The 21,148-nt window shown below is 44.2% G+C and overlaps 1 protein-coding gene across 1 annotated transcript in view; it reads left to right on the top strand.

Moving 5' to 3' along the window:
• Nucleotides 1–21,148, top strand: part of MICU2 (mitochondrial calcium uptake 2) — a 1,314,791-nt gene that overhangs the window by 1,098,009 nt on the left and 195,634 nt on the right. The window contains exon 7 of the mRNA XM_085621585.1: nt 15,968–16,027. Coding sequence (XP_085477711.1) covers nt 15,968–16,027 — 60 coding nt within the window. The remainder of the gene's footprint in view (nt 1–15,967; nt 16,028–21,148) is intronic.

Below are 21,148 nucleotides of genomic sequence, written 5' to 3'. Positions count from 1 at the left end.
GCCCCCTGGTAGTAATTTTCACAGGGGTCCCAGAATTAAGGGGAGAGCAGAAAGAATCACACCAGGAACTGAAAAATAAGATCATACACTGGTTGAACCAAAACAAACCATTGCCAAGGGATATAGATGGTGAAATTTTACTGGTGAGAAGAGTAAATTGGCTTGGCAGTAGAAGAAAAGACATAGACGGGAATTGCATTGTCGCCAATTTTAGGGACAGGAACGTTGTGACACATATTCTGAATGAAGAATCAACGAACTCTGCAAGCAATATAAGACCTTTGCCCGCAAGCTATTTTTATCCAAGACAGTCCAGAGTACAGGGGTTCTTGAAGTACACGGATGACCGAAGGGAGGGCCTCCAGGCAACTCACAGGAGGGATTTGAACCAATCGGGAGGGTGGATGGGGTTTAGGGATGGAGGACACCCTAGCTGGAGAAACAGGTTTAGTCCACTGGTGGCCCTAGAGGATAATGACTGACTAACACCCCCTCTTACAATAGAGGGACAGCATAGAAATGAGGGAATATCACATAACTGGGAGGAAGCAAGAGGTGCACAGAGAATACTACTACAGGATATATCATTTATAGAGAGTCGCCCTATAGAAAAGACAGGAACACCAAGGGACTTGCAGGTGTCGTGGGTGCCAGAGACCATAGCACACCCGGTAATAAGTAATGATTTTAGACCTCAAAACAACTTATGTGGAAGGGGTCAAGTGGGAGACACTACACAGGATAGGGGGACGGTAAGGAGGCACACACCACCCTTAGAAGGACGCCTTAATACACTATCAAGTAGCAGAGGCCTTATAGTTAGGGACCGTGAATTATTAGTAAAGAGAGGCCTGAGATTTATTTCATGGAACACGGCTGGTTTGGCAAGCAAATTTAACAATCTGGAATGGAGAGAATATATGGGGCAGTTCCAGATAATTAGTTTGCAGGAGACCTGGATTACCGACAATAGTCCCTTTCACATTTTAGGCTATAAATGTTTTTTTATCCCTGCCACGAAATCTAGTTCAGGTAGGGCCAAAGGTGGGTTGTCCATATATGTAGACTTGAGGGTGCAAGGTGTTTGGACAAATACCACTGGGTCTTCCCAACATATTCAGTCACTGGGACTCAGATCGAATGGGTTTAAGCTAACTATGCTCAATGTCTATAACACAGGAGGAGGAGGGGAGAATAACCCCATCCTCAGGGAATTAGACTCCCGATTAAGACAAGAGCATCCCACAACAATAGGGGCAAAGACCCCTTCGTACATAGTTATGGGAGACTTTAATACCCATTTGTGCCCTCGCCTGTTTCCTGTTGAGATCGAATGGTCTAATTGCCAAGTCAGGAAAGGTCCCCACTTTGACCATACACTGGAGGGGAGGGCCTTGAGCAAGATCATGGATAAGCACGATTTGGAGCACATGGTCAGTATGATGACGGTGGGGAGGGGCGGTTCCCTCCCTCCTACCTTTAAGGGAAGAGGGTGTGCCTCAATTATCGATCACACTTTAGTCTCCAGGCTCCTAAAAAACTGGGTTATGTCAGTGGATATCGAGTGGAGTCCATTCAGTGACCACAATCCCCTCATAATGGAGCTTTTTTATCAGATGGAAGGGAGAAAGAGTTATAAGGACGGCTTTGTCATGAGTGCGACTGATCAAGGTAGGCGCCTTAGGTGGTCAAAAATAGATGGCATAGATTTTTATAGGTCTCTAATGGTCCAGGGAAAACAACCGATTGAAGATTGTTTAGACTTGGACATTGAGGGCCCTCAACTAATGAAAGCATTTGGCCACCTAACCAACTTGGTAGACGGGTTACTGTCAACAAATGTGCCAAAAAAAGGGGTAATCAGCCAAGATGGTTTAATACTGAGTGCTCACGAGCCCTTGGAGACCTCAAAGGCAGTCTGAAACTCAAGCCGAGGGACTCCGAGAAAATAAGGCAGTGTAGATTGGCATATAAGAATGAGGTCCAAAAGAGGAAACTCGCCCTGCAGGATGCAGCATGGGCAGACCTACGGGAGGCGGCTGAAAAAAAGGATATCACTAAGTTTTGGAGTTTAATAAATAACCCATGCTTTCAAGATAACGCCCCTGAGATTGATCCAAATATTTTGCCTGAACAGTGGCTGGCACACTTTCAGGGCCTTTATAATCACTGCAAGGACCCCATTATAGAGGAAGAGATGGTGACCCTAGATAAACAGATAGTGGAGTGACAGAGGCTGGAGTTGTGCATTCTGTTCAGACAGGCACTGTGGGGGGGTGGGGTGTGTCCGGGCTTTCCAGGGTGAGTCAGGGCTGGGCTGGATAGACCTGGTATGCATTCAGAGTGGGGGAGGAGATTTCTTTCACACCTGAATTGGCCTGGTCTGCCTTGGACAATACTGTGGCCACCTCCTGGCAGGAAGCTGCACCAGAGAGGACAGAACTGGTTGTGGTTGGGCAAAGAGCTTCTCTGCCACTAGAGAACAAAGGATTTTGTACTATAAAGAGTGGGGCCCAGACCCCTGAACTTTAGATAGTTTCTGGAATTCAAGAGAAACCTTTGACCAGAAGAAGAGCTGGAGAAACCGAGAAGTACTGCCCCTTTGCTGTGTGCTGTCCGGGGTTGACCTGCAGTGGCTTTTTCTGCCAAGGAAAGGACAAGGACTTTGATGTGTGCTGTGTCCCCTGCTTGAGGAAGATCTCTAAGGGCTTGAAGTAGAACTTGCCTCCTGATTTTGAAGTCTCTGGGATACAAAGACTTCACTTCCAGGCCCCCTGAGCTCCCTTGCTGAGAGTTCTGACCTGCCAAGAGGTACCTGTTGCTGTTCTGGGCCTCTGGAGTTTGTTTCTGCTGTTGGCAGCTGGAAAAGGAACACAATGAGGAGAAGCGCGAAACATCTGTACCTGTTTCCAACACATCGCTGAAGAAACTGACACAGCGCCTGCCCTCGGCTTAAGAAATTGCTGCAGGCCGCATCGATTGCACGGATCTAGGAAGAACGAGATCACTGCACCGTTTCTGACCCGGGCCCTGCTGTGTGGCTGCAAGAATAAACGCATTGTGGGACCGTGGCTGAAGAAACCAACGCAAGCTCCGTTGCTGTCGCCGCATCGAGAACCGACACATTCCCGATCCTCACGCATCGCACCGGGGCACCAAGTCTACAAGAACGCTGGGGCCGCAGTAGGAAACAGACGCTTTACCTCTCCTTCAGTAAGGAACCGACGCATCACCTCCCCTGCTTGGCAGTAAGTAACCGACGCATCACCTCCCCTGGAGTAAGGAACCGACGCATCACCTTCCCTGCGCGTAAGGAACCGATGCATCACCTTCCCTGCGGCTGTTCTTGCTTTTGATTTTGACGCATCCAAGGTACTTTGTGTTGAAAATTTCGCATCTGCAATTTGCTTTGAACAGAACTGTTTCTACCTTTTGAAAGTCACATTTTTATTACTGTATGTGGATTTTTGTCGTTTTGGTCTTGTTTGGTTTAGATTAAGATTACTTATTCTAAACTGGTGTGGTGTCCATTTGTAGTGTTTTCACTGTATTACTGTATGCATGCACAAATGCTTTACACACTGCCTCTGGGATAAGCCTGTCTGCTCGTGCCAAGCTACCAAGGAAGTGAGCAGAGATTATTTTAGAAGTGTATCCCCCTTACCAGGAAGAACGTTCCTACTTGGACAAAGGTGCCTACCTCTGCCAATTAGAGACCCCCCTTTCTAACAAAACCTATTTAATCAGAAAATGAAGGATTAAATCAGTAATGTGTAGGATAATCTCATCATATTGCCATTGTTAGGAACCTAGTCTGATAAATCAAAACAGCAGCTAAGGAAAATACAGGAAAAGAGAAGCGCGTTACTGAGCTGGTTTGTAAGACCCAAAAGACTGCGAATCTGACTTGGATCATGGTGCAGCCAAAGCCAAGGGTGTTAGCCTTTTTAGACTAATTATCCAAAGTCCTGATTTGTGTATCAATTTATTTAGGTTTTTAGAAGTACTGAAGAGTCTAATCTGGAAATCGATCTTTGAAAATCAGCATGTGACCTTGTTTGGTGACAGTAATGTGCTATATATTACCATTAGTTAGATCGTGGCAGTGCTTTGACTCAGATTTCAGGAAAAGGGTGATGTTACTAAGCTACAATAGTGCATATTGGAGAAAAGAGGGAAGGTGCTTGAGAGTTGTATAAAATGGTGTGTAGGCAAGCCAGATTAAGCACTCATTTAATGCAAAGTAGAATACATCTCCCACAAATTTCTTTGAAACTCAATGCACATTTTTACTTACTTTCTAATGATGTAAATGTAAATGTGCTTGTACTTATATAGCGCACAGCTACCCCGGTTCGGGGTTTCCTGGCGCTGTACTCATACCGCTAGGGAACCCTTCCTGGCTTTTTCCCTGTGAAATGTCCACTCCTGGGCATCCCCAGGGTGAAGCCAGGCATCCCAGCGCTGTTGGGGCTGTTGTGGAGATTAAGCAAGCTATTGCCCAGAGTTGCAGCGTGGGACCCATGATTAGAATAGGCACTGAGGCGAGAATATCTGGTCCGCGGAATTTATAGCCCGAGACCCTGCCGCGACAGGAATCGAACTCTGGTCCCGGACCAGTGCTCTGCATCGAGGTCTGCCACTCCAACCAACAGGTTTTGGTGCTTATGTATTCAAAAGTATCGCATCGCATTAGGACCTGCAGATGATTAATATTCTCTGGGGATAGCCAACATTACTATGTTTTGGTGGTGAATATATCGGCCTTCATAGGACCTCCAGATCCCATTGGTCTGAGCTGCTGATCAGTACCTCAAACCAAAGAACATTTGCTGCATCACTGCCAACAGAGTTCACTACAGTAATAAAAACAAAAACATTTGCAACAATAACACTTTGTTGTCACACATCTACACATATAATTGTATTATTTGAAGTAGTATGTTCCCATATTATTCCAGAACAAGTACTGGACCAAGCCAAATCAAATTTGTGTAGTCAGAGATTATTTGTATATTTACATGTGCCTGTCTCACAAAAGTGAGAGCGGGCAAAATGGGTATTACAGTTAAGTGTTAATCTTGTTAATTTTGACATACTTCTCAGTAGAAGGTAATTGGTTAATTACTTTTTTAGTCTCTGTGCATGCTGACATGGGGAGGGGAGGAGGTAATGTAACTTAATAATTTTTGCTTGCATGAGTATGATATGGATGGGTAACATGTATGGCATATTTTACCTGGATGGATGTTAGGACTGCAATATCCTCTGCATGGTGAACGGGTGTGTATCCCTGCGCTGTGTGTCTGACTGCAAGTAAAACTGGTATTGTGACCTGTTGTTGATCCTAGTGTAGCACTATCTTGTCTGTGTGCAGAAGCCTAGGCCTGTCTCTGGTAATGCATGTTCCAGAACCTGTTCTGTGACTTGAGGTGGCACATTAAGCACACCTTCATACTGGGTATAGGTCTACCTTCCACACCCTGGGTGAATCGTGTAAAGCTGTTGTGGCATTGTACTGAGTGTTTGTGAATTTTGAGCAGGACTAGACGTTTTTCCCAGTATCACTGAAACTGTGGTCTCCTGGCCCCTCTCATGTTATGTTCCACTGTTATGGAAATCACAGATCCTTGCACTTGACATTCAGTGTGCATGTTGAGTGTGTCTATGTGCAGTTTGTGTGTTGCTCATGCATTGTAGTGGAATTCTGTGTGGTCTGAGTAATTGGACCTGTGATATCCATTTTGGATGCCCCTGACTTAGCAAGGCACAAGATGAAGGGCGAATACAGCTTCTCCAAGCAGTGGAAGTGTATTGACTGCATTCCTGTTGCTGAGAGGTGGAAACCAATCCAAACATTGAAGTGAAGGGTAATGGAGACAGGGCTCCCCATAGAAATTCGATGAGGGCCTTGTTAGCAAAAGGCTTCTGATTACTTCTTCCTGACCACTATCATTTCGTAGATGGCAGGGGTGGTGGGTGGTGAGTGGGACTGCAGTTTGTGTTGTCCAAGATGAGGTCCTGTCTGTCCCAGATTACTGGTACAGGTATACTGATAACAACCAGGTATAGAGATCTAACACTTCATTGTGTGCTTGTTTTGTAAGCTCCTGCTAGAAGCCAGCATCATTCCTAACTGCGCGAGAGAGCCATCACCTTAAACAAAGGTTGTCTCTGAGGAGCAGCATAAACTGGCATTTGAAAGTGAACCAACAAACCATTTCTGACAGTGGATCCTCATCACTTGTCTGGAAAATGTGTTTTAAAGTGGGATCCAAACCACCCACTTTGCTGCAGATCTGAATTATTCATTACCAAAGAAGTGAGTGGTGTGCAGTGTACTAGAAGGACTGCTGTGTGACCAGGGCTGGAGTCTACATGATAACAAGTCACTAAGAAATGATGGTACACCTGAAGTCTGCCCTTTCTCTTGGAGGAGTTGAGGTTTCTGCCTAGAGCCTTTAAGCCTACCTGCCGGCTGAGACATGGAAAGAGTGTGCCTAACTGTTCAGGAGGTGAAGCTCCGTATATTCGTGGCATAGGGAATTCCCAAAGAGAGTGAGAGAATGCCACAGAGCTAAACGAGTAGTGACCCATATGTGAAAGTGGTCCACTGGTCTCCTAAAATCGTTTCAGTTGCCACCGACAGCAATCATGTATCGTGCAACAGCCCACTATGGCTGAGAGACTGGTATTACTGCGCCCTACTTCAGAGGCCAAGTGCGCAATGGCAGCTGAGGTGTGTTGGAGAGAAAACAAAATATGAAGAAATTACGCTACCAGCAGACCGGTGGAAAATACCGATATAACGGTATACATGGTGAAAGAACAGTGCAGGCCTAAAATCCCATGCTGATGCCAGAGAGGTGAATAGTTCACTTGAAAATAGACTGCATGACCCGTAAGGTCTTATTTAAAGGAAAACCTGTGTTTGTAAGCTTCAAGACATTTATTTTCTTAGCACACAGGCATGAATTCTGTTGTCCCAGTAAATTGAAAACATAATTGAAGAATAGGACCCAGAGATTGAATTATCCACGGGTGCACAGAAACTATTAAAAGGTCTTGGGAGCAGAACGATAAAACACACGAAAATACACATTCATTCAAGAGTAATGAATAGTTTGTTTGTTAAGCATTGTTAGAACTGCAGTAAAGAATGTGTATGAAATGGGTAAAAGGGTAAGGGACACAGGTGATGTGACTGTTCGTAACAAACATGTAGCTGCTAAGTAACTTATTATTTGACCTTTTGTGATAAGCATCGTTCATGTTGCTATATAATTTGTCGCCTGTGAAGCAGCTAATTGAGCCCAGCTATTTACCTGTGTAGAGATAGCTACTCTTCCTGCTGCGACAGTAAAAAGCTGCGTTTGTCAAGAGGAGTCTTGACTTAAGTTACCCAGCAAGAGGTATGTGTCCTGATAAGCCTACCACAACTACCAAAGTCATCCACCAGCTTGCGAACGGTCCAGAGGTGGCACCTACCATAACAGCATCTCATCTGTATCTAGCATAGGGAGGTTGCAACTGTGAAGAAGAGCATTGCCAGAGGGAGCAGCAACACTGAGGTCCCCGAAGTCTTCAAGCTGTAAGCAAGGCTGCAGCTGCCACCACTACAATCAAAAGCCGTTGCAGGTGCAGGACCACTGCACACATCTGTCTCCCACCCATCTGGACGGCAGTGTAGCCACGCTTCTTGAGAACTTTAGAAACGAGAGACAAAATAATGGGCGGAAACCTGCTGCCCGAATTAACTTATTGTTTAATATCTCACTGTAAGAAATTGGAGTATTAGTTGAGGGGGTAGGACCCCACCTATATTAATAATCAAAATCCTTGTCAGGGTGAACCACATAAGTCACTAAATAAACCTGTGCTCAACCCTCTGGTAGCTTGGCACAGAGAAGTCAGGCTTAACTGAGATGCAATGTGTGGAGTATTTATGCAGTACTCAAACAGTAATAAAGTGAAAATGCAACACAAGAAAAATCCGAAACTTATGGAGAAAGATTTTGTAAATTTTAAATAAAATGACACTAAAATGAAATAAATCCAATCAGTACAATCGGAGCTATGAATATTTAGAGTTTGTAGTAAAAGATAGCGCTAAAAAGCACAAAGCTTCAGCTTCGGTATCTGGTCGTGCTAGACCAGGTCAAAGTCAAAAGTTATGGCCGACCACAATGGATTTCTGGCCGACTTAATAGTGAACGAGAACTTGGAGCCTCTTGCTGTTGACACTAAAAAGGCACTGAATAGGCTTAACAACTTACATCTGACTATCGGATGTTCTTTCCCAAAATTCTTTTCTATTTCAGAGCAATCCCTCTTGGGTTTTCGAACCAAGCTATACAAAAATTTGACCCTCTGTTCTCCCAATTCATTTGGGCCTATTCTCAGCCAGAAGATAACTTAAATTTGGGCTCTCCCAAATTTGTGATTATATTACTGGGCTGCAGCTTTGCAAGGGTGTGCCATATTGCTCCAAGATCAATTTTCCACTTCCCACATGACGCTCCCGTCACCATTCAAATTACTGTTGGGTTCCGAGGCTATAGGCTGTCTGTGGCGCCAATTAGAGTTTGGGTACTTTAAGAGGGTAAGATTTAAGACCCTTATTGGAGCGTACAAAGTATTCACGGCCATGTGTAAGCTTCTTGGGGTGGGTAGATTTAACTATTATACCCTCACTAATAACAACTCCAATTTGCCCGGAGTCTTGGAGAGCTCTTACTTTCAGTAATGGGATAGCTCAGGGATAAAAACACTAGGTGCTCTATACTCACCCAGTGCGGTCTTGGCCTTTGATGAGCTTCAGACGAGATTTAATTTGAGCCAGAATTAGGTTTTTAAGTACTATGCAATTAGGGAATTCTTTCACGGAAGGCTGGGGGGCCCTCGGTATTTGGGGGAAGCGAACTCGTTGAATGACTGTCTGCACCCTATGTTCCCCGGCTAAGGTCCATCTATATTTTGTTAAATAAACAAATGCCGGATGACATGATCACAATTTCTAAAAAATGGCAGCAGAAATTGGAAATTTCAGATAACACCTTTCATTTAGCCTTTCAACACGCACAGAGCGACTTTCTATCGGCTAACCTTAAAGAAAATTGCCAAGTGGGGCACTGGTAAAGGCACGTACTGTCCCCGCTGTGCTGAATATGGTGCTGACTCTGTGCACATGTTCGCTTTGTGCGTGTATTAAATTAGGGCCATTGATAATCCAAATACAAGCCTTTTTAAGCAAAGTAGTAGCACGGAACATTCTGCTAACCCCCACGACCATCTTGTTGGGGATTTGCGACCTCATTAGCAGAAGGAAAGGCGGGGCCTTAATCTCTGTTGCCATGGTTGTTTAAAGACTCTGTATAACCTCTGTTTGAGTCGAGCCAACTCCCCCTTTGTTCTCGCACTGGCTGGCCCAGTTACTTCCAATAGGGAACTTGGAGAAGGCTATATATGCTAAAAAGGGGGTACGAGTTAAAAAAAAAAAAGGTAATTTTAATTTGGGAACCCCTTAGCAAATGGCTCTCCCAGGCCAATTCATAATCCTCTTTGGGTATTGACCCTCAAAATTGGGACTGAACTGAATTGCCCTATTGTTTTTTTGCATTTAATTCTATTTCTCTAAGCACAATTTATATCTTAATATGTTGCATTATGTTTTGTGTTGCTTTTTGCGCTGTTTGCATTCTTTTGCACCTTCAAGCACTGGTCATTTTATCCAAGAACTATTCAAAACTGGACTGATAATAATATACTTGAACCTTATACCCTGGATGGTACAAAATACATGTAGTATAGATTGTGTCGAAAATTAACTTACTTTATAATTGTGTAATTGGATAATGACTCACTTCCTTCTTCCTTTTTTCCCTTCTTCACATCTATTTATTGTATCTGCTAATTTAAAACTCTTATGAGATTGGGAGTTGGCTAGCCAGCACCATTTTGTTATTTATCTAGTTATACTCATTGGAATATGCAGGTTACAGTTTTGATCTTATGAAACGTAACTATTTTAAGTTTCTGGACCATAATCTCAAAGATTTTGTTGATCTCTGGATGCTTAGGTGTACCGAGAGAACTCACAGACATGCATTTAAATTCCTTCTTAGTATCTCAACGTACGCAGTTACCCAAGTATATTTCACATACATTTCGGCCTGACTCTTGTTTTTCTTTGCCCTATGTGTGCACACAGTCCATTTTGCTGAGAAACTACAAGCATAGGATTACAAATTAAATATATATTTTTAAATCTGTTATTTTTCTTTTCATGGGCAATGTTTATAAAAAAATGTCATCCCTCCCCTCATTCCCTTGTGAAACAGAATATGTGCGCCCTCACCCTACACGTACTTCCTTAGTTGAACTTGGATCTTTCACCTGCAACTACGGAAGTGCAGATAAGTATGGGGGCGATGGTTGCAACATTTTGTGTATACCAAGAAATGTACGAATGTGCGGGAATTCATTTTATTTGAAATTGCATTTTCGTGACCACATCCCTGACAATTCCCAGGAAACAACAACATTCTTCAATCTAGATCAATGCTGAAAGTCCGCTTTATGCAAAACTTACTTTGTGATTTACTAGTCAGGCCTAACTAAGAACAATGATAGGTTTGTGATTTTGGGCTTTTATGTTTAGCATTTTTTCTTTCATAGAGCTTTTATATTTTAAAATGCATATTTTTATATTTTGAAATGCATATTTTTAAATACATTACGTTGCATTACCTGGTGCCCTCGATTTCACGGTCAGACCCCACTTCAGAATAGAAGTTTAAAGGGAGGATGATGTGCCTTGAGAATTTGTCATTGATGTGTGGAAAAATGAGAACGAACATCTACTTGGGAATAAAGGTTTATTTAAAGGCACATGTTGAATAAAGGAAAAATCCTAGATGTTAGTTTTGCTGTCTCTGAAGATAAGGGTGTTGTCCTCGGGGCTTTAAGTGGGCCGGACCCTACCAGTATTCAGGAACGGCACTTCTTTAAAGCAGGTGCTGAGACGGGTCCCTATCGGGTGGTTCTCCATTTTTGCCCTCGGTGTGAGAAAAAAAACGTAACTCTGCAGCAGTACCACCCTTCACCAGGGGCGGCTCTAGGCTCATGGTGGCCCTGTGCAGGGAGCGCAGGTAGGGGGCCCCGGAAGAGGGGGTCCGGGTGTGGCGGAGCTCAGGAAGGTGTTTTAATAAAACGTCCAGAAAAGGCGTTAGATGACCAGTAACATGGTAACAAAAAAACGACGTTTACTTTTTGAGTGCTCATCACTTGGATACTTTGTTTTATAATCTGTGTCTCTGGAGAGACCCCTTTCAACAAGAAAAACACGTTGCGCGTCCGTAAGAGTGTTCGGCCACAAAATAGGATCCCTCCAATCACATAAATCATATTCAGAACACGGGTCTGTAACATGGTCTTGCTCTTTGACTTCCTTTTCAATACCAGCATCATCCGTCTGTAAACTCTGAACCTCCTTCAGAATGCCAGATGTTGATGGACCGATCAATGATGTTTCAGTTTCTCTGTCTGAGGGTCTTTTGTAATAGTCCTCATCCTGAGTTGGTAATTGCTGCATGTTTGTATCAATTTCAGAGTCACCTTGTTCATTTTCATTGGTCTGCTCATGAGTATCAGTCTGCTCATGGATATCATCATTGTTTTGTTCTTCTTTATGGTCGTCAGCGCCTGTTTTACCGAGTGCATCAGCAGTACTCTGGCCAGAGGATTCTCCATCTTTAGGTTTCCCTTGAGTGATAAAGTTCAGGATTGCTCCTTCCTGTGACACTATGAAAGCCTGCTGAGCCACCTTTCTCTTTCGTTTCGAATAACCAGATTTGTGTACTCGAATTCTCTTCATTTTGCTTGCAATGCAGCGGGCGAGGCTCGCAGTGGGTAGTGAAAAAAAGAAGACAATCAGCAGTGGCGGCTGCTGAAAGATTTTGATGTGTCATTTTTATTTTCTTGCAAAAACAACAGTTGGACAGAATACAGAACAATGTCATACATTCACCCCAGTACAGAGATCTGGGCCTAAATCCATTGTTTTTTTGCTCACCACACCACCCCAGTTCAGACATGGCCATAAACAAATCAGCCTTGATCCTGTGCCTCATGGGAACAGTCCAGCCCGAACTGCCAAGCCATGTCTTCCCTGGACTACACAATGAAGGACCTGCATACCTTAATGAACGAGTGAATTTCCACCAACCTACCAGGAAAATATGTTCCAGAACCATCTCCCTAGCAGCCACCCATGCAGCCGCTGATAAAACAGTGGAGGCCGCTACTTCTCCCGAATGGCAGTGAAGACCTGAAAACCCTCCCCCTGCACCTTAGAGCCTCACCATCACTCCAGCAGTTCAGGAAGGACCACAAGACCTCGCTGTTCAACCAACGAGCAGCATGATCCAGCAGCTTGAATCCCACACCGCCTCGAGACCCTTATGTTTGAAGCAGCTGAGCTTTACAAACCCTGACTGATTGATAGTAATTACCCTTCCCACTACATGTATGACACATTATGAGGACTAGCCACATATGGAAGGTTTATTTGAAGAGTGTTATAAAACTATAGGGTAGATCATGTGACTTGGCATACAAGGTCTGTTTCCTCAGTCCACTGAGAACAGTAGAGCCTGGAGAATAGTTCATGATCTATTTGGGAAGTAACCTTAGCAGGAAGAGAGTAAGCTACCTTGAAATCATGGCACACAGAGACCTGTCTCAGTACGTCACTAACTGATCCTGAAGACAGCCTACAGGTAACCAAAGACTCGTCCACTTTACCACATTGTCAAAAGACAAAATACAATATATTTAATTAAGGTTTCTTGTATAGTGCCATATTCCAGCAACCAGTTCTGCTCGCTTTCAGAGCACCTATTAAACAAGGATTAATTACAGTGAGTCCTAAGGCTATGAAAAGGCACTAGCGGTTCACTGAAGCAAATTTAATGTGCAAGGAACATCCAGTCAGGAGACAACTTTCAAGCAGACGTACGAATCACTAGCACAGCGTACCAACGACCCCATGGGCCGTGGCATAAGCAAGGAAAATGGCCCCTTTGGCTGCTGCTCAGGAAGTAAAATATAGCAATTATCAGGGTTCAATGGGCCCCTGAGGGTTTTGGGTCTCAGTACCACTGTACTTACTGAACCAATGGTAACTTTGCCCCTAGTATGGACAAAGAAGGCTGCTTCACCAATTGCAAACTGAGGACTAGTTAAACTAGTTTTCTCTGCTAGTCACATGACAAGCACTGGAATGTAATTAAAGAAATGATCAAGAAGCCAGTCTCCTACCAAGGTCTCTGCAAAAGGGCATTAGATTGAGTTAACATGGGTAGGCACTGCCATCCTATTCCAGGCGTCCATCCATAGGTGCTTGCATTTCATGTCTGCCTCAACACCATATAAACAGACATAACCAAATGCCAAGTACATTCGAACACTCGATGTTTTAAAAGATTTGTGCAGGCAGATCCACTCATTAGATCACAAGTATCCGCTTCATACTCGGTTTTCATAATTGTTGATAAGTAATTGTAATCATTTTAATGAATCCTTAACATTACGTCTAACACCTCGTACCCTGCTCTCCTCTTCCCCCCCAATATGACCGTGCCTCCCAAGTTACACCTCCAAAAGTCACCATGCCTCCCCTCAGCCACAAGTAAACACCGCCCCTGCACTCCTGACTCACTCTTCCCTCAACATACAGCACCAATCTGTACCACTCCCTACCCCTGGCGCACGGTGACCACCTCTCCGACCCGCGCCCTCTCAGAGATGAATCGTGAGAGAGAGGCTCTCTCTCACGATTCATCATGCCCTCCCTTCCCATGACCACCAGAATACCTCCAGCTCGCCACCTCACATGGCTTACCTCCACCCAGACCCAAAGCACACACCATCTACAATAACATCCTCACCCAACCTTCCCCACGCCCCCGGCTCCTCACCCCCATGGGCTGTGATACATTCCTACGCCTGATCTGCCCTCCTCCCCAGGGCTCCCCACACCCTCGTCCAATGGCTCACCTTCCCTCGGGTTCACTCTGCAGTGGCACACGCTGACCTCCTCACTCCCCCTCCCCATGCCCTGACCCTTGGGCTGCTCACCTCGCAGCTGGCAACAAATGTTGCACACTGGCATGCTATCCTCTGCAAGGCGGCCTTTCTTGCCCAGGGTCTCTAGGCGCGCCGGTGCATGGTCTCGGTGCTGCTCGCTGCACGCCGGGCACGGGTGCTGCCACCCCTCCTGCCGCCAGTGATGCGTGGTGCTTCTGTAACCCCTTCGCTGCAGGACTAACGGGCACTGCGCATGCGCGCGCATGCGAGCCTCCGGAGGTGCCAGATCTGGACTATTAAAACAAGCTCGATTCTCCTGGAAAAAAAGTTCTAAACAAGCACAAGACCTACCAGAAGAGCCCGAAACAAGGCCGACCCCACACAAAGACGAGACTGGGTTAGAAAGGAAAAGAGTATAAGAACAACCATTCAGCGTGCATCACATTGGATTTAGCACGCCTCAGTCGTTCATGCGCCAAATCCCTGCCAGGGGCCGCCACGAATATGTATTGTATCTGATTCCTCATGGTGGCCCCTGGGGTTTGGTGGCCCTGTGCAGGTGCACAGCTTGCACATGCCTAAGGCCGCCCCTGCCTTCACTGCCTTCGAGGTAACTTCAAAGACTCGTTATAGTTATTTCACAGTCTCATTTCAGAATTGAAGCATTTTCAATATAACATACAACGAAACCGTAGTAGTTGCTTATTTATCTTACCCAACTAACAACCATTGACAAAGCCAATAGTCCTGGCTTGTTGTAGGTGTAATGTTACTTGTTGTGTTGTATATCATCCGGATGCACTGACCAGGCGCGCAACGCCCATTGGGCTCAAAGGGCTTCAGCCCCCCCCTCCCCCTCATGTGTGGCACCCCACGCTGAGACAGCCTCCTGGTCACACACACACAGCCACTCCAGAGTACTTCACAAGTCTTTAAAAGACCATTTGCTTGTAAATGAGGCTTTGTTTTTTTCTTCACCCCTGCTTAGAGCCCCTGCATCTCCACTCTGCCTATTGCTGAAAGAATTACCCCCCCCCCCCCTCCTCCCCATTGATTTTTAGGTCTCGCCTGACCCAGCGCATGGGCTGGTCTGGCGGGACTTATTGAGAGGGCTCCAAAAAGTGCTACTAGGCCAGCCTAGAGGTACAGCGCCGCTTTTACCGCGATTACTTTCACTTTCACGGCCGCTTGGCATAGCCAATAGGTCTCGCTTTTGGAACCTTATAAGTATTTAGTTATGCAACTGTTGCATGGCTAAACACTTATAAGGTCCCAAAGGCGAGACCTATTGGATATGCCAATGCTTGTTTTCTTAGTTATCCCCCACCCCCCTGAAATTTGGCTCTAGTTGCACTGGCAATGACAGAAGCAGCAAAATACCAGTCGTGCGGCACACTGCTAAGCACAGATGTTTAGCGTGTTTTTAAGCCACGCTCCTAATTACATAGGCCACACCCCTGTGAGAGATCCCCCAGCTTTTTCACCCCACTTAAAGTCCTAGACATCCTCTGCTTGAGCTAAATTTTGCAGTACAAAGCTTAAAAAAAACTGGTAGCACACATGTGGCATGTGTAATGTCGTTTACAGTGCACCCACGCCTTCTGGTTCCCTTTAGAAGTTGGAAAGAGCAGAGGAGATGCGCAAGGAGGCAGCTTATCTTAATATAGGGTGAGTCGTACATTTTATAGAATGGCTCTTGAGAGCTTCCAGCAACTGTCTGTTGAGCTGTACTTTTTTTTTATTATAAATTATTTCGGTATTTAAGCGCCTCCACATCCCCCACTTCATGCATAAGAGCGGAAAGGGGAAAAAGTGTGAAATCACTAACATTGTCTGTAAATGTAACTTGCGTTATATCCTTTTTTTTGTTATGTTGTAGTTGCAAAGGATACTTGGACATAAGGATGAAGTTACGCCCACTGCATTAACTACTGCTCCAGTAAGTATGCTCTCCTTAACATAAATGTTCCATTTTAAACTTTTTGTGACTTTTAGATGGCGTTTTACTATTCAGTTGCTGTTCAGAACTTGTAGTGAAATGAATAGTGAAACCACCCAGAGGTAACGTGTTTAGAAAATGAGGTGTTTTTTGACGACTGTGCCGTGTGAGGCAAAGGACACTTTTTAAAATCCAGGAAGTGTGCAGCCTCTGATCTTGCATTGTCAAGTGTAGAAATACGTTTTAAGTTATTTATTGTGCCTTTTGAGTTATTGTGGTGCTGAACCACACAAAAGGAGATCACCTCTATGGTTTACACTATACTGATTGCTCTTGATGCCAATTATGTGTCTTTGTTTTAGCATACTAATGAATTTCCTAATTGTATAATGACCGCACATGTTAAGGCGCATATGGGCATTTTGTGACACAAGAAGAGGAAGGATGCTGTCTCATTTGTCGTCTTTGGGACTGACCATGAGTACCTGGTTTGAAGAAACTATCTCTCAACCATACTACTGGGACCAGTACAGTCTGCTACTTTCCATGCTTGCTAGCTGTGAAAGTCTCAGGTACCTGGAGTGTGGCTTGATAGGTGTGAAGATCAAAGTGGGACAGCGAAGACTACCACAAGTTTGGTTGGCTTCTCCTGGTGTATCGATGTGATCTGGAGAAGTGAAAGAGATATGTGGGGAACCCATTAAACCAATTGTCCGAGCACTAGGATGAAGTGCCAGGCTGCCAGCATACAGACTTGAAAGTCTTCATCATCACCAAAGAGTATCGCCATGCATCAACTAAATTAACTGACTGTGCTCCAACTATGCTGACTGATGTGAATAATCTTGGCACTGAGACCCTTTAGTGTACCCTTAGGGAAAAGACTGTTTTTAACTAGAAGTTTTTGGTCTTTTAACATGTAAATTACTCCAAAACAGAGGTGGACTTTTCTCCCCATTAAACGTTTTTTTTAATTTTTAACACACTTGTAACCCTAAACATTAGAGGATTAGAATACCTCAGTTTTTCTCACAATGGTCTTTGTTTTTCTTCCAATGTTTTATGATTAAAATCTAACAAACTTTAGTATGAAATTAGTTAGGATTTTGTTATTCTTTTATTTCTGTTGGACTTGTTGCCCATAGCACTCTCCCTGGCCTTGTCGCCCATAGCACTCTCCCTGGCCTTGTCTTCACCCTGGCGCACTCTGCTAGAGGACGAGGTAGATAGAGAACTTTAATGTGAATGATGGCCCAGTATCACACACCAACTCAGAGATGCAAATACCTGCTGCAGATCCCCTTTGCTTATTGACTAATACTGCCTGTTAGTCTCAGCTGTGAGCAGATTTAGCACCCACTTAGGCAGGACAAGTGGAAGCTAATCATGTCTGTTTCCACTTGGCTGTGCCACTGTGCCCGATCTGGAGTCCAGTCAGTATTAAGGTAAAGTGTTTGAAGGAAGAGGGTCAAAACCCCTTGTGCTGCATATGGGAGCATGTGTGACTGTGTGCACACATGTCTGAGTAAACAGATGTTTTGGAAGGGTATTTGTCTTCAGTGTGCGCATACGCAAGAGGGGATGTTCCATGATAAGAGCATTATGATGTCTTGGCATAACCAGCATCTCCCTTTATGCTGTTGCAGTGGCCATAAATGGCATAATGGTGTCCATCATTGTCATATGATGGCCTTTCTTGATATATTTGTGGCTATTTCCCAAAAGTGTCCCTGGCCTAATGGTGCCCTACCTTGACATATTGTGGGTATTTCTGCATGCACATGTATATCCGTGGCCATTGTATGGTGTTACACATCCTTGACATGTTACGGGCATTCTTGGTATAAATGTGGCTATCCTTGGTATAAAGGTGAATGTATTGGACATCTTGTGGACCTTCCTGATCTAATTGTGTCTATATGTGGCAAAATGGTGGTTCTGGCATAATCATGCCTATCTTTGACATTGTGGGCATTTTTGTCTGTGAGCAAATGCAATGTTTCTGTGTTTGAGTGAACAGATGTGGAGAGTGTGCCTCCGATGTATATGTGTGTGTGAGTATGTGTGTGTTTGGGAAGAAGGTGGTGTCGCTGCTCCTTGGACCACTGTGTAAGCCGCAGCTCCTCCCACCCCATTGCAAATCCAGATGTGAGTGTATGGGTTTGAATTTGCATCCATTGAACGAAGCAGGGAATATCCTGTGTGTTCATTGGACTTGAACCAAGCCAAATCCAATAGAGGCCAGATGATGGCCTGAGAGGAACGACGACTTTGCTCAAGGGCATGGCCACAGCTTACATATCTTACACAAAGCGAAGGGCGGCCTGCTCATCCCCATCATAATGTGTCCTGTTCTGTTGGAGGGACAAACGATCAGCCAGAGAACTTTATTGGTCTTGGAGTCATTTGAATCTCAAGCCACATAAGTAGAGTAACAGTTCCCCTGTAAATTGTTTGCAAAGGAAATGCACTTTCACGCAATGGGCTCTCTCCAAATAGTGGAAGCTAATTTCAAAATTTGAGTGGCCAACAGGCAAACACAGGCTAAAAGCTTTGTTCATTAGGCCAACAGTTGGCAATATTTGTAGAAAAGCTGGAGCGCAATTAGGGCTAATGATGTTAAGAGGGCAGCATGTGTTGCTCGCAAAGATGATTTCCTCTTCATTTTCTGTCTCCAAATTCTATGATTTTTTTTCTGCTCTAACTTATTCTTGTTCCTAGTCTACACATTCAGTAACACGAATAATCAAGCGTTGACAAAGCCACTAGTTCTTGCCTTTTTTACTTGTTGACTTTGTCTTTGCCTTTTACGAATGCTATGCTTATGTATAAATTGCATATGTATAAATATGTATTTATATTTGTTTAATTACCGAAGGACTGCAAGGGGTGGGGACTGGTTAGAGGGGGGCAATAAGGAATGAAAGTGGGTAGCAGTGGGCAAGCTTGAGACCAGAGGGTGGGAGAAGACATATGCAAAAATGAATAAAACCTGCGGAGGCGGAAGCAATGGACAGACTGTAGGTTGGTGGAAGCAACACAGAGCGTGTGGGGCACAGGTATATGATGGGAAACAGAAAACACATGCAGTCTCATGGAGGGCTTAAAGAAAAAGAAAAACGTAGTTCCCTAAATGTGAACAACGACACTATGTAAGTCGACCAGTCAAAAGAATGATGAAGGGGCTATGCTTCGCAGGAGGGACAAACACATGAAGAGGAAGACAAGCTATTGAATAAGAAGGAAGCGAATGGGAGTGACAGTGAAGCCAATGGTTAAGCAATATGCGGGCTCTAATCCGATTATAATCTTTTGATATGGTCCGCAAGAGGTCTTTCGCAAACAGACAACTAAAACATGTTAATGCTGACACAGCTAATCCAGTGAGCCCAATGTGTCTTTTGCTTCAGAAATGATTCCATTCGTACTCCTCCATCCAGCAAAGAGTGTGCGTTCTATAATTGGGCTGTGTGCCTTGCTAAAGTAACTGGTAACCCTTTTGTTGTCAGTGAGATAGCGCACTGTCCATGTCTAACTGGCCCAATGCAGACATTTATCCTTCCTAGTTTGATACATTGCGTTAAATAGATTTGGGTATTACTATCCGTGTTCAAACTCTCTAGTAAATCATAGAATGAAAGTGATAGTAATATGATAATATCCTATGAATAAATAAATGTTATTGTTGTGATTGCTTACTGTGCCCTTATGAATCAATTTAGTCCGATCCAAAGCAAGCTCTTAGGTCATGGCTGAGGCACTCCATACACGCCCAGGGCACCATAGAAAGCATGTGTGAGATGATTTAGTCTGCATGCTGGTAATGGAATAAATAAAAAAGACAATTGTGGGAACCTAAGCAGAAAATAATACAGTGGTGTCATGATTTAGTTGCATGGATCGAGAATCCCTGCATTCTCACCATTACGTTCAGATTCTTGAAAGGCGTGCCTCCATTTATTAACAGCGCAGACGTGAATAGCCCAGTTCACGGAATATCCAGAAATATCTACCCACCCGTTTGTAACTTAAGAGTGCAACTTTCTGACTTTTTGGACTCCTCAAAGTTTGCACTTTAGATCAGGAAGCCTGCAGCTCTGACATATTTCCTAACATACTACTAGGAGTCTTTTGGGTATTTACACTTGAAACGAGGACGAGTCAGTTCCGGGAAGATCTTTAACTCGGTGAAGGAAGCCCTTCCCCTACACACTGGCTACATCTGAGGGTGTTCCAGGCTCTTCCCCACCCTGGAAAGGGAGTTTCTCCTCCCCTTAACAGGAGTAGGTGTTCAACTACTTGCAGAGTGGGAATGGCAGGAAAGAAGTATATGAATACTCAATCTCTTGCATTTGTACTAGTTAAGAAAGCTCCCATCACAACTCACACTCCTGAGCCCTGCTCCTTTATTCATGCGCAATGTTATTCCATTATGTGGTAATCTTGTGCATGAGTAATTAACAGATATGTTGCCAGATCTACCTTTAAGCAAATCTTTGGATAGCCCTTATAAGTTCCAGTCTTGAATAAAGGTAACTTTCTTTGTTTTTTAGCCCCCATCATTTTACTCCCACGTACATCGCCCTTGGGAAAGTGGCAATTGCATCTTGGAATTTTAATAAGAAGCGCCTATTTAGTCTGGAGTTTGGTTTGTCATGTGAGATAACTAAGCCCAGATATGTATTGTTGATATGTACCACTTTCTTGTGTCTAGTCTCAGAAGACTGCGTGCATGTCCCTGGCGCTTAATGCTGCGGATTTACTTTTCAAAATTATATTGTAAGAGTTGTTTTATAAACAGATCTTTTCGTTCCGGCACAAAAGAGAGTGGTTGTCTGAAGCCATGGGATTATGGGTAAATGTGAGCAGCCGAAGCTGCTGCTTGAAAATAGAACTTCCCATCCTTTCCATATTGTTGTAGCATTGAAAATAAAATCCCTCTTCAAATTTGAAAATACAAAGATATGAATTAGGACAAATGTTTTAAGTACTGCCTGGCTATCTTTTTTGCCATTTCTTGCTGAAAATCGCATGGTATTGTAGTCTTAAATCTGTAGACATGCACACGAAAACTGTTTGGGAGCAAATCTAGGTGGTCTAAACCACAGCTCGATAGGCAGA

Source organism: Triturus cristatus, chromosome 8 (genome assembly GCF_964204655.1).
Source record: "Triturus cristatus chromosome 8, aTriCri1.1, whole genome shotgun sequence".
Classification (NCBI taxonomy): domain Eukaryota; kingdom Metazoa; phylum Chordata; class Amphibia; order Caudata; family Salamandridae; genus Triturus; species Triturus cristatus.
The sequence above is the reverse complement of the archived record's forward strand: the minus strand, read 5'-3'. Positions and strand labels throughout refer to the sequence as shown.